We start from the raw sequence: 24,709 nt of genomic DNA, 5'->3' as shown, positions 1-24,709 counted from the left end.
TATAATAAAAATCTATACTATTGTTTCAAACATCTGGAGCCTTGAGATTGTTCTAAATTCCTATGGATGCAATACTTTTGATCTATGTGCGCCATTTACTTTAGTTGAAGAGGTTAATTGATTTAAGGCAAGCTTTTTAGAAGATATAATTAAATCATAATGGAATCCATTATTGATTATTAAATATAAGCTGTAATTATCAGACACTGGTGAGTGTAAGTTGTGATTGTTGTGGACAACCAACAATCAAGATCTAAAAGAACAGAAGCAAAGCCTAATTTACTTTAATCCTTAAAGAATTACGGATTCAATCTAGCATGCTATTAAAAATTGTTAATTAAAGGTGAATAAAACATGTTAAAAACCAACTCCTTACAATCACCATCAAATTACTCTCCATATGAAACTTGTTATGCTGAAATATATGCTGTTTTAATTTCTGAAATAAAATCCATAAATGAAATATCAAAAGGTAAAAAGTCTTGATTACGTGTCACTCCTTTGCAAATTGGCGCCTCTATCTTATTCCCATAAAAATTAAATCAAATTAAAAATCACAAATAAAGCACACTCTCTTTCTTTCATGTAATTATAAATTTCTCTCAATCATTATCTTCTTTGAATTTCATCTGTCTCTCCTTTTCTTTCTTTTTTTGACCATCAGAATTTCTGTTTCTGTTTCCTATTTTCATTTTGAGAAAAATAAAGTAGGAAATCCCACACTTCTGTGCTCCATAAAGACCAATAGAAAAGCTACTTCTTTTTTCTTTTTCTCCTCGCATTTTTATTGTCAAAATTCACAGGCACGTCTCTTTCACCTGGAATTTTCTTTCACTTTCAACGAGTTTCAATCAAAATTTCCTCCTTTTTTTCCCGTTTCTTTTGGTCTTCTTTTTTTTTTTGGATTTTTTTGTATAATGTTTTTTAATTTGGAATTGTTTATCTGGTGAAGAAATTAGCTGGAGTTCTGTTGTATCCAATTGTAGGGCATTGGATTGTTTATATATATATAATGAATTTTGTGAGCTGATTTAGAGGTTGATTTTGTACTTTTTGGCATATTTATTTCAAAGTTGTGTTCTTAGGTTCATTATTAGGAGGCAAATGGGTTATCTGCATTAGGGGAAAAAATGACAGATTTTCAACCTTTACTACAAAAACCTGAAGCCCCAAGTGATGCCAGAGCTGAATTCGAAAGGGGTTTGGAAGAATTAATGAGTGGGATTTAGACGATTGTATGTCATTTGCATCATGTAGTTCTAGTAGAAATCCTGATGATGAGGATGATGAGGCTGATCAACTTGTTAGGAGGAGGAGAAGGTCTGATATTGAAGGTGATGACTTAGCCGAGTCATCCGCCACAAGAAGGCGGCAATCTAGGATTTTGAGTAGGTGGGCTGCTAGGCAGGCTCAGGAAATGATAACTACAATGGAGAGGAGGAATAGGGAGTCCGAGCTGATGGCTTTAGCTGGTTTACATACTGTTTCGATGCTTGATTCCTCTTTATTGAGAGGGTCAGAGTCGCCTACTTCTAGAGGACAAGGTGGGAATGTTGACAGGCCCAGCACTCAGGCTTCTGCCATTTTGCAAATGTGGAGGGAGTTGGAGGATGAGCATTTGTTGAATAGGGCACGGGAGAGGGTGAGGGAAAGGTTGAGGCAGCAAAGGAATGCTGATGATAATAGGACAATGTCTAGTATGACTTTGAATGAGAGCCGCGGGAGTGAGAATCATGGGAGCGTTGGGGATGTTACTGAGAGTGAGAATGAGTATGGAACTTGGTCGAACGATCAAGGTGTGTTGCAGAATGATCATGGGGATAATAATGGGTCTAATAGGGAGCAGTCTCCTGATCTTGGTGAAGTTGAGAGGGAGAGGGTGAGACAGATAGTTCGGGGATGGATGGAGAGTGGGATTAGTGATCATTCATCCAGTGTTGCCCAAAGGGCTGGCAACCGTAGGGCTGAATAGCTTGGTGAAACGGAGCGTGAGCGAGTTAGAATTGTCCGGGAGTTAGGTACAGATGTCAAGTCAACAGCGAGGAGTTCATTGGGGACATAGGGAAGATCAGGCAGCTATAAGCGGTGCGCAAGTTGACCGAGTTCCTGATGGCTCAGTTAATGATCAAGATGAAGGCCAACCAGAGCACATTCAGAGAGACTTGCTGAGGTTGCGTGGAAGACAAGCAGTAATTGACTTACTTGTGAGGACTGAAAGAGAAAGACAGAGAGAACTTCAGGGTTTATTGGAGCACCGTGCTGCATCAGATTTTGCTCATCGTAACCGCATTCAGGTGAGTTAGCTGTCATGAAGATGTTATGTGCCTTGGCATAGGATCTAGTCACAGGTCTAGATCCTTCAGGTCCTACAGGTCTAGACAATAAAGAATTCTTACTTTGGCCTATGGTTATTCAAAAGGCAGATTCGTCCATGACTGAATCCTAATTGCTTATCTAGCCTTTTATAGACTCTTAATAACAAAGAAAAGAGTCCTAATAGAATTCCTAAACTAGAGTTTATGAAGGAAATAAAAACCTAATATAATAGAGAAAATCAGTAAAACTAAAACTCTTAATAAAACCTGATATAATAAATAAATAAAACTAAAATTCCTATTGCAATAAAAACGTACATATCAGAAGATTAAGTTTGCACAACTCTAAGAAAGTCACGGTTATAGCTGCCTTTTGTTTGTAAATGCTGCATACAATGATTTTCTGTTTTTCAGTGAATTATATTCAGCTATGGTCTGTATGTCTTTATCTTTTTAACTTAGCTAATTTTGCAAAAAAATGTCTCAAATATGATGCATCTTAAATTGACTTAAATTAAATCTTCATATCTTAAGCGTCTACTAATGTTCTGCTCTTTGGTTTTGCACTAATGATGTAGTGTACATTATATGCTTTCTCCTGATTTGCGCATTTCATAAATTTGCTTGAAATAGAAGGACTACAAGTTTTCCACTCCATTCATGGATGTTAGTTCCATGGTTTGAGTGCAGGTTTTGACTTTTATATCCTATATGTATTATAGCCCATGTGGTATTAACCTAATTTAATTATAAGGGACTAAGGATGTTCTGCTTTTAAGTCAAGAGCCATTTTACTAGGAACTTCTAGAAAACAAGCCTGTTTAATTGGTTCGAAAATTGGATGGACTCGATTTCTAGTTTAGTTTCTCAAAGAGTTCGATCTATTTGCTTTACTGGGATGTTTGTAAATTGATTTGATTTTCTTAATAGGTTTGTGGTTCTTTCACCAATCAACAAATTAGCCAAAGGAAAAAATATGAAACAGAGAAATCATGAGTCTAGCTTTCTTTCTGGAATGAAAACTATTCAATATCAATAGGTGGCTCTGTTCTGTACTTTTCTGCAGTGCTGTTCCTTGAGAAGCTAGAAACTTGAGTATTGATTAGATCCGTTTGAATCTTGTGTAATAGTTAACAATCCTTGTGCCATCGTCGTTTATCATATTGAATTTTTAGAATTTTAGTCGCTTGTCATTAATTTCAATGATGCTCTTGGTTGACTTCTATTTTTATAGTAAATCCTTAAATATGTTTTTGTTACCTAAGTTTTTCACCATTCATCCCTCTTTCTCATATATTCATGCTAGGCTAGAAACTAGAGGAGGTTAACCTTTTATTTCTTTGTAGGAGGGTAACACTTGCTATATAATGATTAAGACTAAAAGTAACATCATTCGTATGTTTTTAGAAAACGTTTTAATTTTTTATGAAAGTAAAATATTAAAAGTATGCTGGTGATGGAATTAGCTTTTATAAATCACTTCTGGACTGTTGTGTGATCACATGTCCTGATGATTGATGTTAAAATATATATAGTTTTGCTCTATGAAAATCCTTTTGTTTTCACATGTTGCCATGCTAAACTAGCAGCACTCTTATCTTAATTTTGCAGTCACTACTCAGAGGTAGGTTCTTGCATGAAAGACCTGTTGAAGAGGAGAGAGCACCTTCAGTGGCAGTGAGTGAATTAAATCAATTAAGACAATGGCACACTGTATCTGGTTTGAGGTAGGAAACTTTTTCTTTCATTCTTAGATTACGAATTCTTTGGAGAATGTTTCACTCTTGTTCAAAAATTTCGGTGATGGTTCTAAAATGGTTAATGTTTATGAAACAATAATCTTATGGGCTGAGGAATTTTGGCAAATGATGCATAGAACAAGATGCATTGCTATAGTACTTCGAGTTTGGTGTTAAGGATTGACAATTTTGTTACTTTCTGTTGATATACTATGCAGCTGCACCCATGTAGTTATAATATTTTGTTTATTGTTCTAGTCTGGTTATTTTATTGATTTTTAACCTCCTCCTGGTCGCGGAAAACCAGAACAACTTAGTTCTATTTTTCATTTTTTTGAGAAACAATGAGAGATTTGTGATATTTATGGTTTTTTATGAAAATAAGACATGGATCACAAGTGCAGAGTCCATCTACCTGCATCTAGATTATAGCTTGCACAATTCTCTGCAATGCCCTTTTCAGCTCCAAGTTTTCCATTGATTTCCATAAAAGGCAATTATTTTTCTCATTCAGGGTAGGGTTCCGGAACAGATTAGAAGCAATTGTATGTGGTCAAGCAAACAGCGATTCTGAACCCACGACTAACAATGTCTTCAATGATTCTAGAGATGAAATTTCCCAAACAAATATGTCACAAGATGTCCAACGTGAAAACAATGAGGATATGCAACCTAGGAGTTTGGGAAGTCACTTTGGACGGTTGCCTAATCAAACAAGAAATACTGTTAGCAACATGCTAGCCGTTGAGAGCATAAGTTGGCAAGAAAATGCTACCCAAGGTGGGAATTGGCGGGAACCAACAACCAATAGTGAGAGAGAAAGCTGGCAACAGTCAAGATATGCTCAGTTTAATGAATGGAGAGAGGGAAATGCAGAAGAAATGGATACAAATTGGCAAGAAAGTTCAGATAGTGATTATCGCCAAGATATTCCTGGCAATGTAAATGGAGAAGAAAGTGATTCTTAGGAAGCCCAGAGATTTTGGCATGAGGATGGCTCTCCCGAAGCTGTTGAAAATTGGTCAGAAGGGCCTTCTGATCCTCCAAGGGCACGTCGTGCAACCCCAGTTGGAAGGTTCAGTAGATTTCATCCGCCTGAAGATGATAATGTGTACAGTATGGAGCTTAGAGAACTTCTGAGCAGGTATCTGATCACACGGTTGTGTTTTTACACTTTAAAGTAAAATATGACTTCTTGATGGATCTAATTTAATTTGTAGGAGGAGTGTCTCTAATCTTCTTCGAAGTGGTTTCCGGGAAAGTCTAGACCAATTAATACAATCTTATGTGGAAAGACAAGGCCGTTCTCCCATTGATTGGGATCTGCACAGAAACTTGCCAACTCCAGCCTCACCTGAGCGTTATCAAGAGCAGCAGAGGGATGAAACAAATGATAATCAGAATGATGCTAGTAACAGGCCTTCACTTGTGCTGCCTTCTCCACCAGTGCCACCCCCACAGCCATTGTGGCAGCAGACTTTACATCACACTAGCTGGTCTAGGCACAGCATGCATAGATCGGACCTTGTAAGCCATAATTCTTAGTCTTGCAACTGCTTATTCCTTAACTACTGAATCTTATCGTTTCCATTCTCTTCATTGTAGTATCTTGTTAGATTTTTCTCTTGGAAATTGGAATAATTTTAACACAGAGATTAGCTCTAGAAAATCTGATTGAGTTTCATACTGAAGGTAAGTTTATTTGTGGAATTATCCCTTTTGAGAGATATTCTGTTGGATAAGTAACTGATTGAATTATGTATTAGGGGTTTTCCTTCCTGATTGTGTTTGTCTGTTGTCATTTTTGTTTTCCTAATGGTGAAATTATAGTGATAATAATCAAATTTATAGACAACTCCTTGTGTGACTGCTGGGTTTCATTTTCTCTATGCTCCAAGCCTCCAACTATTTGATTTTCTTAAAGTAGCAATGTTGGTACATTTTCAGACACGAGTATGGTTATATGAACCTTGAAGGACCCTTCAAATATATGGAAAATCTTAGAAAATTTGAACATGCCTGTGCTGCGCACATGCCTCTATTGTACACTCACACCTCAGTAACATAGATTTGCTGCAGCTTTTGTACAGTCATCGCTAGTTGAATAGAAGTTGAATATTCTCTGGAAATATGCCCAGATGTCTTATTTTGTACAGTACATTTTGTTACTCTGCATCTCTTCAGTTATTTATGAGGCTACTTATTTTGAGCAGGAATGGGAGATGATTAATGATCTAAGAGCTGATATGGTGAGACTCCAGCAGGGGATGAACCACATGCAGAGGATGTTGGAAGCCTGCATGGATATGCAGTTGGAGTTGCAGCGATCCGTCAGGCAGGAAGTCTCTGCTGCTTTGAATCGTTCAGCTGGTGAAAAAGGTTCGTAAAACTTTCCAACATTTCTTACCTGCAAAGCACTGTTTGGAATTTCTTGAGGTGATTTTAATTGTTTCTGTCGCATTCCAGGTTCAAGTGCAGAAGCATCAAATGATGGTTCAAACTGGGGTCGTGTGAGGAAAGGGACTTGTTGTGTTTGTTGTGATAGCCTTATTGATTCGCTTTTGTACAGGTTTACCGTCTTAACTTTTTCTAAATCTTTCCATGGTCAAATATCATCTATGAAACCTTTGATTGGAAATTCTATTAATGCTTTAATTAGACATTGCAACTGAAGTTTTTGACATTAAAAAACTGGTTGCAGATGTGGACACATGTGCACTTGTTTAAAATGTGCAAATGAGTTGGTTCGTGGTGGGGGAAAATGCCCGTTATGTCGAGCACCTATTGTTGAGGTAATCCGTGCATACTCAATATTGTAAAGAGATGAAAGAACAAAATAGGAGTTGAACAGTGTTGTCCTGCAATAGGTCTAAAAGTGCGAATGTGAGATAAAATGCAACAATTTGTAGAATGATCAGTTGTTGGGGGGAACGCTACACAGTGCATAATACGTGTGTAGTTGGAACAACAATTGGCATCATTGATTCTTCATTCATGTATAAATAAAATGTCGTAGATAGAAAATTTTTTCTTCCCGTTTGTATTACTTGGATTTATGACGATGGAAACTGTGGATTAGGAGTTGATATTAACCCTTTACTTCATTTTTGCCAATAAATCAAATATCCAAAACTGCCTACTTGGATATCTAAATAATACATTGTGTAAAGAATGATGAAAATAACATACTGTTCAATAAGGATTTAGCCTTTTCCACACATAATAAAAATGGACATCTCCCAATATTATTAAGTAATAATCAGGCTCTGTCATCTGCTGTAATCTTTTTTTTTTATATAAATCTTGTATGTAAACATCATTATAATTTTTATTTTAATTATATGGTGTCATAAGTTAATTCTATATTGATTCAAGATTGATGACAATATCATGATAAACAAATTAATCTAAATTTTGATTTTAATAGCATACATATTCCATGTGTTATTGTTAATTAGTTTTAAATCGTAAATTTTATTATTTATTGTATGTTTTTTTAAACATACATTTGTGTTCTAAATTTATGGTTTCTAAACGAATAAGCGAATGATAAAATTTTTAATATTAATAATATCGTGAATTGAGTTTGTGTCACAAATTAATTAACTTACAATTATTTTCAATTTCAAGCCCAAAACATCAAATTCTGGACAGCAAGTGGATCATTTTATTTATGGACAGAATGGTGTTTACGACGTTCATCATTCTAATTATGGAGTGGAGAAACTCAATGGTATTTACAACGTGGATCGTTCTAATTAAGATTTCATTTCTTTTTAATAATACTACCGGAGAAATCAAGCAGGTATTTAAAATTTTCTGCACAATTAATTATTTTCATGTTTGTGGGTTTTCTGAGTATAAAGTTCGTGTTTTGTTAATAAAAATGAAGCTACAACTCTACTTTCATCTACATTTCGCTCCCAGAAATTATAGTAAAGCAGAGACAATGAGAGGAACATTGATGTTGACTTGGATTCTGATCATCTGCCTCTCCCAAGTAGCAGTGAAGAGCCAATACTACTCGAAGACCCGACCATATCATCCCAGGCCAGTTAAGGTAACCAATCTTCACGTTTTTATGCACGAAACTGCGGGCATTACAGCAGTCCAGGTAGCCCAAGCTAACATCACAAGCAACGATAATAATTCATCAGTGCCATTTGCCTCCCTAGTTGCCTTTAATGATCCCCTCAGGACTGGTCCTGAGCCTGACTCGAAGGTGATTGGAAATGTTCAGGGTATTGCGCTCCTATCCAGAATGAATGCATCAAGCACACAATACATAGATTTTGGATTTAATACCGGTAGGTTTAATGGCAGCTCAATAAGCGTATTTTCAAGGGGAGAACCTGAGCTTGCAGTGGTCGGAGGAAGAGGAAAATTCGTGATGGCAACAGGGGTTGCTCTATTTAACCCTATCATTATAAATGCCACCAATGTCATTTTGGAATTGAACATTACTGTAGTTCATTACTAAGATGTTATTTGCAGACTCCGTTTTTTTAGATTGTGAAAAACTCGTATGATTCTACTCCGCTTCATTAGAATAAAAGTATGAGAAATACGTATGTTGATCTTATCAGAATTTAAATTTGTCATACTTGATTATTGTACTTTATCTTCCTACTTGAAATAAACATTATATCTTTAGCTAGAAAAAAGGTTTGTTTATGCAAAAATTAGGGAAGTTGTTTATTGACAACGAAACAAATGTCATATGGTATCAAAGTCAAATATTACAAAGAAGCCAACAAATTTTCTCTCGGAGATTAAGGTTTAGTTTAGGAATTCTTCTCAAAAGTGATTTTTTTACAAAAGCTATTTTTTTCCAAAAGCACTTTTGGAGAGAAGTTAAAATTTTCAGCTTCTCAAAAAAAGTGTTTTTTGGCTAATTTTTGGTGTGAGAGAAGTACTTTTTCTCTCAAAAAGCAGCTTATTTGGGAATACTTTTATCCAAAAGTATTTTTTGTTCCAAAAGCGCTTCTTAGAAGCAATACTAAACACTCCTTAAAGCAACAACGGAATAAACATCACTTATGTTAAAGTTGTGTGACCCAACTTCCTGTTAAATAAGACCCTGATTTATAGTAGAGATTGTCACACCCATTTCTCCTAAGGACCTGAACACAAAAAAGAGTTGGGGGCCGGTTGTATAGAAATAGAAATTTACGATCCCTAATGAGATATTTAGAAACTTAAGTAACTGGTCGGGAAATGTTAGATTTCAATTTTGGTTTAGTTAGATTAGAATCGGCTGGTTCTATAGTGGGAGACAATATGATTAAGAATGGATGGTTGAAATAACGATTGCTCCTAAGGAGTATATATTAATAGGTCTGACAAGAGACAAAATTTTCTCAATTTTGTTTACAGAAATTTTCCTCTCCATAGCATCTTCTTCTTCAGTCATTCTAAAGATAAAAGGGATGCAACTAAAGAAAGCTCTGCACGTTGCAACAGTCGGATGAATTGAAGGTTGGTGGTAGAGAAATTGAGGAACTGGTAAGCTTTCTTATCTCTCTATACTTATGTATTGAAGAAAGAAGTAGAGTAAGGATCTCAAAGCTTCTGTTTAATTTAAGATGTTGAGTTTTAAGGACTGACCACCATTTGATTAACCGATAATGGTTGTCATGCTTAGGTTCTAGGATAAATGAGACTTTGACGTTTGGATGAGCTAAGCTATCAAAGTGAAGGAAGCAAGGTGAGCAGGGGTGAAGCTAGAACAAATTGTTAAGGGGGCCGGATAAAATTTTAATTTTTTATAGTTTATATCTTTATAATTTGTAAAAGATTAAGTCAAATTTTTATAATTTTAGGGGGACCAAAGTGTAATTTTACCTTTACTAATTTAAAAATTTTAAAAATTTTAAGGGCCAAAAGAGCAAATTTATATTTTAGGGGGGACCGGGGCCCATGCCAGCCCCCCCTGTCTTCTCCCTTGAAGGTGAGTCTCTGTACCATGCCTTCTGGATGATGGAGGATATCTTATGACTTGCATGTATCACGTTGTCTATGTATAGACATTGCCTAAGGTTGTGTATGTGTACAATACCATGTGAACTTGCCAATTGTGTGTTGATTGTTTAATGGTAGGCAGTAAGTGTTTAGTTAATTGGCGTGATGTATGTAAAATGATAAATCATGCGAAATGTTTGGATAATATATGTGTGTTGCGGAGGGAAAATTAATAACGGGATAGATGAAGTTAGGGTGAGAAAAGAGTGATTCTGTTAGATACTGCCATACGATAATGTTGTGTGCAAACCAAAAAACAACACAAATAATATCTCCCAAAAGTAACACAAGATCAAGCTTGAATCATCTGAATATACTTCTTTCTATAGCTTGATTTGATTCGATCTATGAATTAAGGGATGATGATTGCTTAGATCCAATCCAAATAAATCACCAAGATCTCTTGTTAAGTGAAGTTTGGATATCCAGAATGGGTTGGTAGATATCCCAAATAACTAAAGAGATTATAGCCTTAAGTAATTTGTTGTCAAAATTTGCCAACTTAAACATGACAGTTTTTTCTAAGTAGTTAGTGTCACTACCTGTTGGCACTAGTTTAAGCACTAGTGCATTTTACAATTGCTCAGATAATTTTTTGAATTACAATTGCTCATGTCATTTATCTAAATAATTAACAAATGAAATAATATAAAGTATATGAATTACCTTTAATAACTCTACAAAAATAACAAGTATCTCAAAGATATATAGCAATAAAAATATAAGGTATTTGCAAAATCAAACCACTTTCTTATTAAACAAGAATCGATTAATGCAAATGAAATCCATAGAAATACCCATAACTAAATTAATATAGTAATTCTTGTTTGTAAGTATATAATTCAAGAATTAAAAATAAAAACAATTAAAGCTTAAAATTCTAGACTAGAATCCATGTTTTTGCCTAGCCTTTTAACCATAGCCTTTTAACCAGGGTTGTGGACAAAAGTTATGTCTGTTTTGACTCTCTTGGTGCGCGGCTTTTGGTTCATTTTATGTGGCTCTATATTGTGGCTATATTTTTATTTGTGCTGTCATCATACTGTTGTTTAGGTGTGTTGGGCTCTTATGGTGAAGTGTTAAGTGCGTCTATATTCCCTCATATTATCGATTTCGTATTGGCTTTTGGGGCATTGGCTTCTACTCATGGTGAATTATCCAGTTTTTGCTGTTTAATAAAATTTTACTTCTGTTTTTTTTAATTCTTTAACCAAATTAAAGAGAGACATCATATATTTAAACAAAATCAAATCTAAATTTACTAACACAAGTATTTATTCTAACAAAAAAAAAAAAACACATGCTAAATATGTTTTCTTCAAATATATTTTTTAATAAGGGTGGAGCTAGGCGCTGGTAAAGGTCTCAGTCTCCTTTAAAATGAAAATTTTTTATTTTGAATCTTTTATAATTTATAAAATTTTAAATTAGTAATGATAAAATTACACTTTGACTCCTAAAATGATAAAAATTTGACTTAATCCTTTAAAATTATAAATATATAAGTTATTAAAATGGTGAAATTATATTTTTTACTATCGTAAAAATATATAGGCCCTCCTAATTTTTTTTTGGCTTCACCCCTGATTTTTAATTACAAAATCTACTATAGTGACATAAACAAATCAATCAATATTCATTGTCTTGAACAAATAATGTGCTTAAAATAATAAATAACCATTGGAATCAAAACTTAAAAGGAAAATCATCTCAAATATTTAAATAATATATCAAGTCGATTTAATATTTTAAGATGCTAAGAGTTTAAAAATGGAGATCCAACTAAGTTGATGTATCTTTACTTGTTCGACCTTAAGTCTTGATGATTTTATTAAGAAATAAGCAAATTAAACTCTATTAGTAGACTTTGAATCTAATCAAAATTCATTGATAGTAAACTTTGAGAGCATATCTTATTTTCCGGTTTTGTACGGATAATTGAAAATTTTATCTCAAAATAAATCATATATATTAATAAACCCCAACATCAACAACACTGAACCAAAATTTATATTGATATCAAATCTTTAACCACTCTTAAAAACAAATAAAATAAAATAAAATAATCAAAACAATTATAATTAATCATCAATTAGCTAATTAAAAAAAAAAAGATATGAAACATTAAATAAAAAAGTTCTGTAAAACATTGCATCATATCGTCTAAGTGTTGTCTAAGATCTTGAAAATCTTGGAGGATAAATTTAATTATCTATAAAAGAAATTATCATTTTGAGTAAGATCGTGTTGACAACATGTAATAAAAACTAAGAGAATTATAATAAGAATAAGAGGAAAAGTAGACACAAAAGTGAAAGAATAATTCAATTTTTACTTGGCATACTATAATGTTATACAATCCCTCTATTTATAGGGTCTCAATTGTCATATGTTACAAAAGCATAAAAAATAAAATTAAGATACTATGTAACTGTAATTTTAACAATTGAATTGTTAAAATATTAATCATACATAAAAGTTATGGAAATAATGATTTTTTTAAAAAATTTAGTGACAACATGTGAATTGAATAAAAATATTCCGAGTAATTTTTGTTATTAAGATGTGAGCTCTGTTTTGTATGCTTATGATATGATTTTGGGTTGTGGTTTCCTTCGTCTTTCATCAACTGATTTATTATATATTGTATTTATTTATTCCTTTATTATTATCATTATTCTTGTTTGTAATAAATTTATTAATATGCTCTTAATTTAATAGCAAGACAAGAAAATAAACTTCTTATCAAATAAAATTTTTTGGTAGAAAAAAAATTAAACAAATATATCAAAATCAATTAAACTCGTGTAAAGGTATTACTATCAAACAGTAAATCCCTTGTATAGAAGTCGGAGATCCTCAAACAACATCAAATTTGAGAGACTATTATTCATGTACTTGATTATCTGATTAGCAATCGTATTTTGAACTCTCAGTATACAGTGAATTCTTATCTTTTAGTCTCGTTTGAACAAACTATTGATTAATCTTAACTCAACTAGACTACTATTGATTATCAAACAAACTTTTGTTAGCAGAAGATGATATTAAATTAATTTATAAAACCAACGCATTAATATTTCAGACTAATATTAGATCTTACTTAATACAAAAATTTAAGTAGATGAGAAGGAAGTATTAATGGAATTTAAATTATTATGAACAACAATGAATTTCTCTTGAACAATAAGGTGATTTTATTGCAGACACAGAAGATAAAACTTCCAATCTAAAATTAATCTACAGCAAGTAGATCATTATATTTATGGACAGAATGGTGTTTACGACGTTGATCATTCTAATTAGGGAGTGGAGAAATTATCAATGGTATTTTACAACGTGGATCGTTCTACTCAAGATTTCATTTCTTTTTAATAATACTACCGGAGAAATCAAACAGGGATTTAAAATATTTTGCACAATTAATTATTTTCATGTCTGGATTTTCTGAGTATAAAATTTGTGTTTTGTTAATAAAAATGAAGCAGCAACTCTAAAAGAATTTCATATATATTTCGCCTCCAAAAATTATAGTAAAGCAGAGACAATGAGAGGAACATTGATGTTGACTTGGATTAAGCAGAGACAATGAGAGGAACATTGATGTTGACTTGGATTCTGATCATCTGCCTCTCCCAAGTAGCAGTGCAGAGCCAATACTACTGGAAAACCCGACCATATCATCCCAGGCCAGTTAAGGTCACCAATCTTCACTTCTTTATGCACGAAACTGCGGGCAATTCAGCAGTCCAGGTAGCCCAAGCTAACATCACAAGCAACGATAATAATTCATCAGTGCCATTTGCCTCCCTAGTTGCCTTTAATGATCCCCTCAGGATTGGTCTTGAGCCTGACTCGAAGGTGATTAGAAATGTTCAGGGTATTGCGCTCCTATAACATCAAATCCAACCAAAAACTTCAAATGTAAATGATATTATCACGAAAGAAATATGTATATGATCTAAATTAATAAATGAAATAACAAAATATATTATATTCAAAAGTTATATTGTTAAGATATTCTCACAATAAGAAAACAAAAGTCTAAGATGGTGGATTCTGCGACTGCTGAAACATCTTCATCATATTCTGAAGTTGTAGCTGGAGTTCGACATATTTTCTGTTTGCCTCTGCTTCCCTCGTTGCTACATCCGCTTTAAGTTGTAGCTGGAGTTCGTATTTTCTTTGAGCCTCTGCTTCTCTCGATGCTGCCTCCGCTTTAAGTTGAGCAATTTGTTTAATTGTGCTCGCTTGCATTTGAGCCATCTGGTCTCTTAACCTCTGAACTTTAGCTTGAGCCTGATTCGTTGAATGCATGTATTGCTGCGAGCTGGATCCAAAATATTGGGTTGGGCTAACAAAAGATCCTTCAAATCAAACTCAAACCATACCTTTCAGGACCCAAAACTTTAGTAATAATTCAGTTATCAATGTTGTCCAGATTAATAGAACTATCACTTGAAGTGATCGCTTCATACTCCGCCCTTTTATCCTTTAGTTTCTCCTAATAAATCAATTAAGGAGTTAGAAATGAAATATATCATCAAACAAATGCAACATAACTTGACATTATTTGCATTACAAATGACGAATTAAACCATTATAATTAAACATGATAAATATTTATAATAATTCAAACTTAATTAAGCAAATATACCATAATTTTTGCAGCTTCAGTAGTCATAGGAGATCTATCTTTCTTTCTATGTGTAATGTCAAAAAACTGAAGGTGTCCAACTTTTTGACCAGATGACAGTTCCTACAATATAATAGGAATTATTTAGTAGAAAGTAATTAATATTTGATACAATTAATAAATTCAAAATACCTCGTCATCAGCTACACAAGCAAAACTTTTCGACCCAGCTGTGTGCGTGAATTTTTGTTTTTGCCTACTAGTAGTTCCAACTCGCTCACGATCCTACATTATGAAATTATTATTACGTATATAGTAAATATTATAAACCAAAATAATTATAAGAGTTTGAAAGTACGTAATACCTCTCATTTCTTTGAATTCCAAAATCTAACTGCATCTTCCTATTGGTACACCTCAGCATTCCCGGCGGAACATTTCGCCATTTCGCAATTTCTCTTCGAGACTTATATTTTTCTTAAAATATTCCTTCTTTAAAGTACTTTTATGGTCTCTCCATTTCTTTCCTAATGCCTTCTTTACATAATTATTCGAGACCTTTAAAGCAAATCTCTTCTGCAACTAACACAAGTTTAGAAAGTAAATATAAATGAAACTTAAACCGAAGTATTATAAATTAAATTCACGTTATTACCTTAATATTATCGAGAGCTTAATTTTTGTTACTATCAGGCATATGATACCATGACTCGTAGTTGATTGGCAACAGATTGATATTTCGTGCTATAATGCGCAAGTATCCTGCTAAAACTCGAGCTTCTGATCCAATAGGCTAATCATGACTATTTCTAGCTACCTTGACACGCTCGACAGAGTTTAGATTGTATAAATTTTTTAATAGCGTACGTCTTCGAGTTTTGCACCTCCCGCCACTTTCAGCTAGAAAAATGGTATATGATAATATAAAAATTTGAAACAAAAATCAATAATAAAAGTCAACATGCATGTAAATTAAAGTTAACATTACTTTGAATTTTCGTAGGTTCGTCAGCTGTATTCGGAACATTTGAAGATCCAATAGCAGTTTGTTGTTCACTGTTTGTTTCTTTCGAATTTGGAGGATTTTGAATAATACTTAGATCTCGCAATCTTCTTCTGGGCATATTATCTGCAATACACATAAAATAGTTGAAATATTAATAACTAATTAAAAAATAATAGTGCATATAAAATAGTTGAAATATTTAACAAGATCAAGATTTAAATTATAATATTACATATAATTATAAAATCGTAAAATCTTACTACATCATGATTCGTAAATATCTTCATCCACATCTTGGCAAACCCATTGAAATTTTGTACTAGTACTAGGGATAGTTTCATTTAAGTTTTGTTCTAGAAAAGGCAAAGTTTTTGATCTTTCGACGATGTCATATCTACTTCCATTGCCCATGTTAAACAAGTCTCTAGGGGTGTTTTGGAGTACAATGTACCAACCCTCATCAGTTGGATCTTTCGAGTAAAAAACTTGTTTGACTTGAGAAGAAAATACATACGACTCGTCTATCGATTATTGTCCAGTGTGAATTAATTGAGAGAAGTTCACCATTGTAAAACCAAACTGATCTTTTTTAATTCCGCAAGCAGTATTAACATTAGCCCAATGACATCAAAATAAGACAACCTTCTGTTTTCCATAGTAATCCAACTCAATAATGTCTGTAAGAAGTCCGTAATACTCCACATTTCCCTCAACAGGATTACTGTCCTTAGCACTAGCATAACTTGTAATTGAAGAATTAACAATTATTTCACAATTTTGAGTCCTCTTCAATCTTTCGTGAGATTTTATATGAAACCTGAATCCATTAATGAAGAAGGCAGTATATCTTTTTCCTACTCTATTCGAACTTTGGGAAAGCCATTTAACTTCATCATTGACGTCCTTTCCACTCCAAACCTATTGAATTGAAAGTAAATTGATTAATTATAAATGTTATATGAAAACATTATTATTTGTCAATGAAAGCTTTAGTTGCATACCGTTTACCCTAACCATTCATGAAAAGATTCTGTGAATATCTTATGAATCTCTCGATGTTGTAATCTTCGGGAGCGTGAACGAGATCTCAAGACTTGTTTGTACTCACTATGTTAAAAAGTGGATTACTTGGTTAAAAGATAAACAAATTAAAAGATGACTATTTATCAAATTCTAAAACTTGCATAATGGTTCAATTGAATCGTGGTGAAAAAGAATATATCGATGTGCTTGTACCTAAGATCTATCATCTAAGCGTGCAATTTCAACTTTATCGATTGGTTTTCCATAACTTTAAAATAGATAAGTTTCGGCTAAATTATGATTAGTGAGCCCAACATTTCTACTTGGTCGATTTAGTTTTGTTTCAACATCTTCTAAATATCTAGAGCAAAAAGTCATACATTCCTCTACCAAGTAACCTTCAGCAATTGATCCTTCTGGGTAACGCTTATTACGACAACAATACTTTAATTTGCATAGGAACCTAAACATGATATTCAACATTATCAAAAGTTGTAATTAAAGGTATATTCATTAATGAATGAAAACTTTGCGAATAAATTAGCACCTCTCTATAGGATACATCCACCGATAGAAAACTGATCCACCAAGTTTTGCTTCATGAGGGAGATGGATTAGCAAGTGTAATATAATAGTGAAGAACGAAGGTTGAAAGATCTTCTCCAAGTTGCATAAAGTCAAGGCAGCTCGATCTTGTACTTTCTCAAGTTCTTCAACAATCAAAACTTTGCCACAAATAGCTTTCATTATATTGGATAGTTCAATTATACAATACGTCACCTTTTTTGACATACAACACCGTAAAAAAATTGGTAGCAAATCTTGCATCAAGATGTGATAATCATGTGATTTTAGGGAATGTAGTCTTTGATCTTTAAGACTCACACATCGAGATATATTCGATGCGTACGTATCTGAGACCTTTATATCCTTCAACACCGTGCAAAACACTTCTTTTTCTCTTTTGACATTGCAAAAATAGAAGGCAACAACCGAGATTTTCCATTCGGAAGTAATTAGGGATGAAGATCACGTCGGATTCCTATGACAACTAGATCAAGTCAACTCTGAAGATTGTCTTTCGATTTTCTATCGACATTTAGAATTGTCCTGATGATGTTCTCGTAAACATTCTTTTCAAAATGCATGACATCAAGATTGTATCACAAAATATGATGCTCCCAAGAAGGCAACTCAAAAAAATACTTATTTTTTCTACAAGTCTGCCTCATTAGGATCATCATCTTCATCAGATTCATTATCACTCTACCGGTCAACATCACCAACATACATCTCCCTCGGTCTTCTTTTTGTTTGTATGTTGGGTGGATGATTCATGTTCCCATAACTAAAAGTGATATCTGTTAACATGAACAAGATTTCAGATCCAATAGTCTGCTCAAGAGTTCCTCTGAACTCTTTAGTACTATCAAATAGAGTCCTCTGAAATCTAAATTTATGATTTCCATCTAACCACCAGCAATGCCCCATATAAGAGAACTTCTTCCTATTATATAACCACTTCGAACATGTTTGCGCCGCACAATAAGGACAAGCAAAACGTCCTTTGGTACTCCAACTAGATAAATTGATATAATTCGGGAAATCATTAATAATCCACAACAAAGTTGCACGTAAATAAAAGTTCTCCTTTCTCAAGACATCATATGTTTCAACACTCGCCCATAACTGTTTCAACTCTTTAATAAGTGGCTGCATATAAATGTCAATATCATTTTCGGGACCTTTCTCTCTAGGGGTAATCATAGATAAGATAAAAGAAGATTACTTCATGCAAATCCACAGAGGCAAATTGTAAGGAATAAGCATTACAGGCCACGTACTATACGAAGTACTCATGATTTTAAAAGGATTAAATCCATTAGATGCTAGCCCAAGCCTCACATTTTGAGGATCGCTTGCAAAGTTTGGAAATTTACTGTCAAATGATTTCCAAGCTAAAGAATCCTCAGGATGCCTTAATAATCCATCACCGGTTCATTGATCATGGTGCCACTTCATAGACTCGGCTGTCTTTGACGACATGAAAAGCCTTTGAAGCCTTGATATTAGTGGAAAATATCATAAAATCTTTACTGGCTTCTTTCTTGATTGTGCCTCACCTTCATCCTCATTCACTTCTTTTGTATTCCTATTCATCCAACGAGATTTACCCCAAACATGACAAGATTGTTGGTTTTTCCATTCACCCCAATACAACATGCAGTCATTTGGGCAACTATGAATTTTGTTGTGCCCAAGGCCTAAATCATTTATCAGTTTCTTCATATCTTTGCATAAATGAGGGATTTTTGCAAACGGAAACATATCTCTCAAAAACTCTGACAGCAGTGTAAAAGAGTTTTTGGTCTACCATCCCAAACATTTTAAGTGAAAAAGATGAATGCAGAAGGACAATTTTGAAAATTCCGATCCCTCATAAAGTTCTTCATTCATTTCATTAAGTAACTTATAGAACTTTGCTACTTCTCCATTTGGCTCTTCATCAGGTGCACTGATAAGCTGTAAAAGTAACATATTTTAATCCCATTCTTAATGCATTTTTGGATAATTAATTATGTAAATTAGTTAATTTGATGATCCTAATCCTTTAAATCTTGTTTCTATACTTCAGAGAGCATTTGGGAGAAAAAGGAGCTAAAAATGAGCCAAAATTGGATAAATAAAGTTGTTTCCATGATCCACATGGTCTGGGCATTTCCACATGGACTGACCACACGCCCGTGTGAGCCACACTGCCCAATTGGCCGAGCTCATGTCTCATACAGGGCCTTGCTAGCCATTACACAGTCGTGTCCGTCGCGCCCTTGTCGCTAGCGTACGGCCTGGTTTGTCGACCACACGCCCGTGTACTTCCACGTGGTCGCCCGTATGGCATCGATAGAAAGCTTTCTAGCTTTTGCCGAATCTCATTTTTTATGCAATCAGAGTACACACCTATGTTGTTTTCAACGCGTAAGCTCTCCTGAGCTTCCAGAACCTAAAAATCAACCAAAATACTACTCAATTAATCACTTATTTCAATTCTCCATCAACTGAAATCGGAAGGAACACTCCTTAAAGTCTAACGAAACCCTTACCTTCGAGAAAGAACAGTAATTTCGTACACCGGAGAACCGACTGGCTGACCGCAGCCCCTTAACTTCCACCTAAGTACCCAAAACAAGCTTCCATTAATAGAATATTCGTCAACCAATACGAAAACGCACTTAATTAAACTTATCGAGTCACAAGAAAACGACAGATGGAAACACCGCAATTAGAAATGATGCAAAAAGAGTATTAAACAAAGAGGAAAAAACTATAGAGAAGAGAAACAAAAGGGGACGTCAGAAATTTTTGAAGAAAACTGAAATTTTGGGAAAAGAGAAGGTAAAAATGAAAAAGGAAATCAAAATATGAGATAACCACCCCTTGTTTTCCTCCCACAAATCCACTAAACTACAACCACTCCAGAGTCCCCACTCTGCCGAAATTCTTGCCCATCACTGAGCAAAAATAAAACTCATGTTCCTGTAGGGATTCGAACTCAAGACCTCCAACATACCAACACACAGCTTATCCAATAAACTAGTATGCCCATTCTGATAAGCTTTTACAAATAAGTACTTATAAGCCTAATAACCAAAGACCAGGCTTCATTCAGATAAAAACCAAAATTTTCCAAAGCTTGGTTTAGAACTTGGAACCTCTTATACACATCCAGAACACTTAACCACTAAAGCAGATACACATTTATATCAAATTCTAACAGAATCAGAAATATAAATTTTGGGGCATTACAATAGGGTTTACATGGGTAAGGACATGGGCATGTATCCAGACCGTGTAACTTGCTGTTTACGATTTAAAACTACACGACTAGGGACATGTGCTTGTGCCCAGGTCGTGTAAGTCACACTAGCAAGGACATGGGCATATGTCCAGGCCATGTAACTCATTGTTTACTATTTAAACTATATGGGCAGATGACATGGGCGTGTGCCCAGGCTGTGTGAGCCACATGGGGAAGGACATGGGCATGTGTCCAGGCCGTGTGGCATCTGAATAGGGTCCAAATCTTATTTTGAGGCCGTGATTGTTTCCTAGCACGAGCACTGACCTCCATAATCTATTTATGATTCGAATTTGATTGTATGAGGACTACCTGATGCTCTACGACTTATGTATAGATGATATAAATGTATGTGTACCATGATGGCTATTACTAATACTAATTTGTAATATCTATTTATGAGTTGAATTGGAATGACCGTACACATGTTGTGGATATTTGTAATCTACATTTGTATGGGTTGGGATATTGTGATGAAGGAAGTAATCTGTTCTGAATCAGTGGCTAAGCCACGATGTGTATAATATGAATTTGGCGCTTTGTTGCATTTCAATCTAACAGTTAGTCTGCATATCTATAAACGTGTCAGACAAACACTCTGCATATCTATAAACGTGTCAGACAAACACTCTGTCTGCTCTGTATCTGGATATGGATCTGCATATGGATATGATTTGTTCTATATCAAAAACTGAAATTTCTTCTGTGTATGTAACTAATCTGCTCTGTCTGCTCTGTATCTGAACTGAAACTGCTTCTATTATCTCACTGAAACTTAAGATTCGACTGTTATTTATTAAATGTGCTTTAATTGAATGAACTTCTTTCATGCGCTGGGTTCACAACTCATTTTGTTATTGATTAGATTTCAGGTGGCTCACAAAATTGAACGATTCGACGCTGTGGGAGCTCGGTCAATCTGTTTATCTTTCCTTTAAATTTTACTATTAGTAGTGGTAGTTTCCTATGCTATTATGATGTTTGGAAAGATTATATAGTTAGTTAATTGTTGTGATAGTTATAACCTATTGGATGGTTTCAATTTGACTATGTTATGAATATGGTTTTCCTAATATCGATGTTGCAACTCTCTAAACTTGGTATGGACATCTAGGCCAAGTGTAACACCCTAAACCCGGCCTGGACATTATGGCCAAATCTGACGATGTCACATGAGAGTGTTTTTGAAAACGCATTGACCTTTAAACCATTCCAATTATTATCTTTTACTTAGTTCGGGAAAACGAGGACTAATTGATTTGCTTTAAGCCTTTCTTTTACGCGGAAGCTTTTGATAAAATTTGTCTTTGGGAAACCTTTCGTATTACCATCATTTTGATTAAAATCAAATTTAGACTAAAATCCCATAAACAGTTTTAAAAAATCCAAATAAAGTCCAACAGTCCATAAAGTCCCCATATTACATCAAAACAACCTAGAGAAAAAAGTAATTAGGAAATAAAAACTGAAACAAAATTTAAAAAAGTTTAAATATGTGAGGCCACTGTCGAGTTCTCCACTGCACCATCCCATCGAGTTTGGGGATTACCTACACAGATAAAACAGAAAAGGGTGAGTCTTCACAAACTCAGTGTGTAATCCCCATAGAAAATATACACAATAGGTGTCAAGAGTAAACAGTTTGGGTTGAAGCCCGTTTTAGAATTAGTTAGGGCCTTAGCCTAACAGATATAGACTCAGATACCACTTAGGGCCTTAGCCCATGTCAGATATAGTATGCAGACAGAATATCAGAATCTTACCCACCAGCCTCTACACACAATCACTGTCCAACCCTACACACTATGTAGGGATATAATCAACCCACCCATCCCTACACACCGTACTGTACCGAATTTCGGCACATGATCAGAATAATGCAGCTGAGTTGCCAGATAATAGGCTTAAAGCCTTTCAGACACTTCCTCCAAAATATAATCAACCCAACCCTGATGCAATGCAGCATACAATACATGACATGCAATTATACCATTAACAGATCATACATACAAATCGGTCTACATGCTAAAAGCATATATATAGCACATAGCCAAATCACGTAATCAGGGGTCAAGCATCTCTTACCGACCCTACAGAAGGTCCTAGTCGACTTGGGCGACCCGAGCAACCTTTCAGAGTATTCCAAAAATAATGGGCTCACACGCCCATGTGGCCCACACGGCCCAAATTGGCCTTGGTCGTGTGGATCACACGGCCTGGCCCAAAATTCCACACGCTCGTGTGGTTCAACCGTGTGGGCCCATATGCTTGTGTGGCCCACACGGCCCAAATTAGTCGAGCCCATGTGTCACACACGGCCACACCGACCATTACACGGCCGTGTCCTGGGTACACGACCTGGTTCATCGATACATGCCCGTGTACTACTATACGGCTTACCACACGGGCAACCACACGCCCGTGTGGTGTCGACAGAATACTTTTTCTGCTTTTCGCCCCTTCTCATTTTCGTGTTAAGGTACACATCTGATTTTTTTTGCTGACTAACCACTCCCGTGCACTCCAGTACCTAAAACCGATAATTCAAAATCCTCAATTTAATGACAAACCGAATAAATATTGAGATTGTAACGGAATGTTCCTCCAAATAAAAATTGAATCTCTAACCTTTGATCGAAACAAGGGCTCTATGCACTCAACTCGTCAATTAGGAACGATTCGCAGACCCTTGGTTAAACCCTAAACACCAAACAATACTCGTCTTACTAAATCATGAATAACGGATAAACTTCCATACTCGCGCAGGGATTCAAACACAAGACCTTCAGCATCTAAACACTCCATTAACCACTAGACCAGCAAACCCATTCTAATATGAAACTACCAATAACTTAATATAAACCTGCTAAACTAGTAGTTAAGGCTTAATTCAAGAAAAAAACCAAAATTTACCCAAGTTGTGGCTTGAGCTTGGGACCTCACACACACACCCAGAACGCTTAACCACTGACATAGATACACAGTTGTGTGTCAAATATTTATAGAAACAAAAGCATAAATTTTAGGGCGTTACACCGGGTTTAGGGTGTTACAATTTCACATTTTAATCATTTGTTTAATATTTATATTTATTTATTTTACATTTCTATCATAAATAATTTCTATGCTAAAATCATAAACATTTAAAGAAAATAAATTTAAATCCTTGTAGTACTTACAAAAAAATTGTTTAGATGATGTGTTTTCTCTTCTTCTCACTCTTTGGCCTTCTTTTTCCCTTTTTCTTGAACTTGATCTTTTTCCTTTTTTTTTTTGTTCATTTTCATAACAGCACATAACATTTATAAGTTAAAACTAAAATCAAATAACTTTTTTTTTGTTAGATTATGAAAATAAACATGTATGGCATGTAACACCCCTATGCCCGTAACCGTCGCCAGAGTAGGGTCAAGAGGCATTACGAAAACAACTCAACTTTAGAACATTTCACATTTATACTTAAAAGCCAACATTCAAACCATAATACTAACCTTAACGAAGCACTTTCGGTTTCTAATATGATTTACTAAACATACAAAGGTACTAAACATAAATATAACATATCATCCATATTAGAAATACGCATGCTAGCTAGCAAGATTTTAACATTATAAGATCACAAAACTAGATCATGTTCCATTTTCGCATGGCTCATGAAAATGATAATTACATCATTCAAAATACAAAACTCATATTTGTCTATCCTATACATGCCACACATTTTTTTTAAAAAAACTTAAAGCTTCTTTAAAGATACCAAAATGATGACGATAAGTGTGATGACTTCAGTGATAGTCCCGAGCTCACAACAGATCCAGAATCTAAATAAAGATGAACAAACAATTCCAATGAATAATGCTCAGTAATTCATAAGCAATTTAATAAATAAATCACAACAGAACTCCATTTAAGTCTAATATGTCTAACTTATTCATTCATGATACCGTATAACCACATACTCTTATTTCTTCTTCCAAGACATTATACAATAACCTTTAGAACTATACACATACTCTTTGTTCTCGTAAAATCTTAATTACCTATGATGGTAATCAGTGTTCTATTTCACATCCTACCACGATCATGTTACCTTAATCACTTCGCACACATAGT

At 34.5% G+C, this 24,709-nt stretch overlaps 3 protein-coding genes across 3 annotated transcripts; all 3 read left to right on the top strand.

Annotated features, from left to right (window-relative positions):
* Positions 1-575: 575 nt before the first annotated feature.
* Positions 576-7,283, top strand: LOC108450212 (uncharacterized). The gene is given in 9 exon segments (XM_017747734.2): positions 576-1,221; positions 1,224-2,017; positions 2,019-2,294; positions 3,927-4,042; positions 4,569-5,198; positions 5,275-5,581; positions 6,268-6,433; positions 6,521-6,623; positions 6,756-7,283. Coding segments are annotated over 9 exon segments (2,601 nt in total). The 5' UTR covers positions 576-1,130; the 3' UTR covers positions 6,874-7,283.
* Positions 7,284-7,940: 657 nt separating this feature from the next.
* On the top strand, positions 7,941-8,718 carry LOC108452666 (dirigent protein 4-like). Its single transcript, XM_017750467.2, has one exon. It carries the CDS (start codon positions 7,941-7,943, stop codon positions 8,532-8,534), a length of 594 nt encoding a protein of 197 aa, XP_017605956.2. The 3' UTR covers positions 8,535-8,718.
* Positions 8,719-13,663: 4,945 nt separating this feature from the next.
* LOC108451182 (dirigent protein 4-like) lies at positions 13,664-13,972 on the top strand. The gene has a single exon (XM_017748909.1). The coding sequence runs from the start codon at positions 13,664-13,666 to the stop codon at positions 13,970-13,972; it is 309 nt and encodes a 102-aa protein (XP_017604398.1).
* The last annotated feature ends 10,737 nt before the right edge of the window (positions 13,973-24,709 follow it).

The sequence above is a fragment of the Gossypium arboreum genome, chromosome 5 (genome assembly GCF_025698485.1).
Source record: "Gossypium arboreum isolate Shixiya-1 chromosome 5, ASM2569848v2, whole genome shotgun sequence".
Taxonomy (NCBI): Eukaryota; Viridiplantae; Streptophyta; class Magnoliopsida; order Malvales; family Malvaceae; genus Gossypium; species Gossypium arboreum.
Note: the sequence above shows the minus strand (reverse complement) of the source record. Positions and strands in the feature narration are given on the sequence as shown.

Bases quoted from the DNA above. Each gene is read 5' to 3' on its own strand.
- LOC108451182 (XM_017748909.1), top strand. From the start codon at position 13,664: ATGAGAGGAACATTGATGTTGACTTGGATTCTGATCATCTGCCTCTCC.
- LOC108452666 (XM_017750467.2), top strand. From the start codon at position 7,941: ATGAAGCTACAACTCTACTTTCATCTACATTTCGCTCCCAGAAATTAT.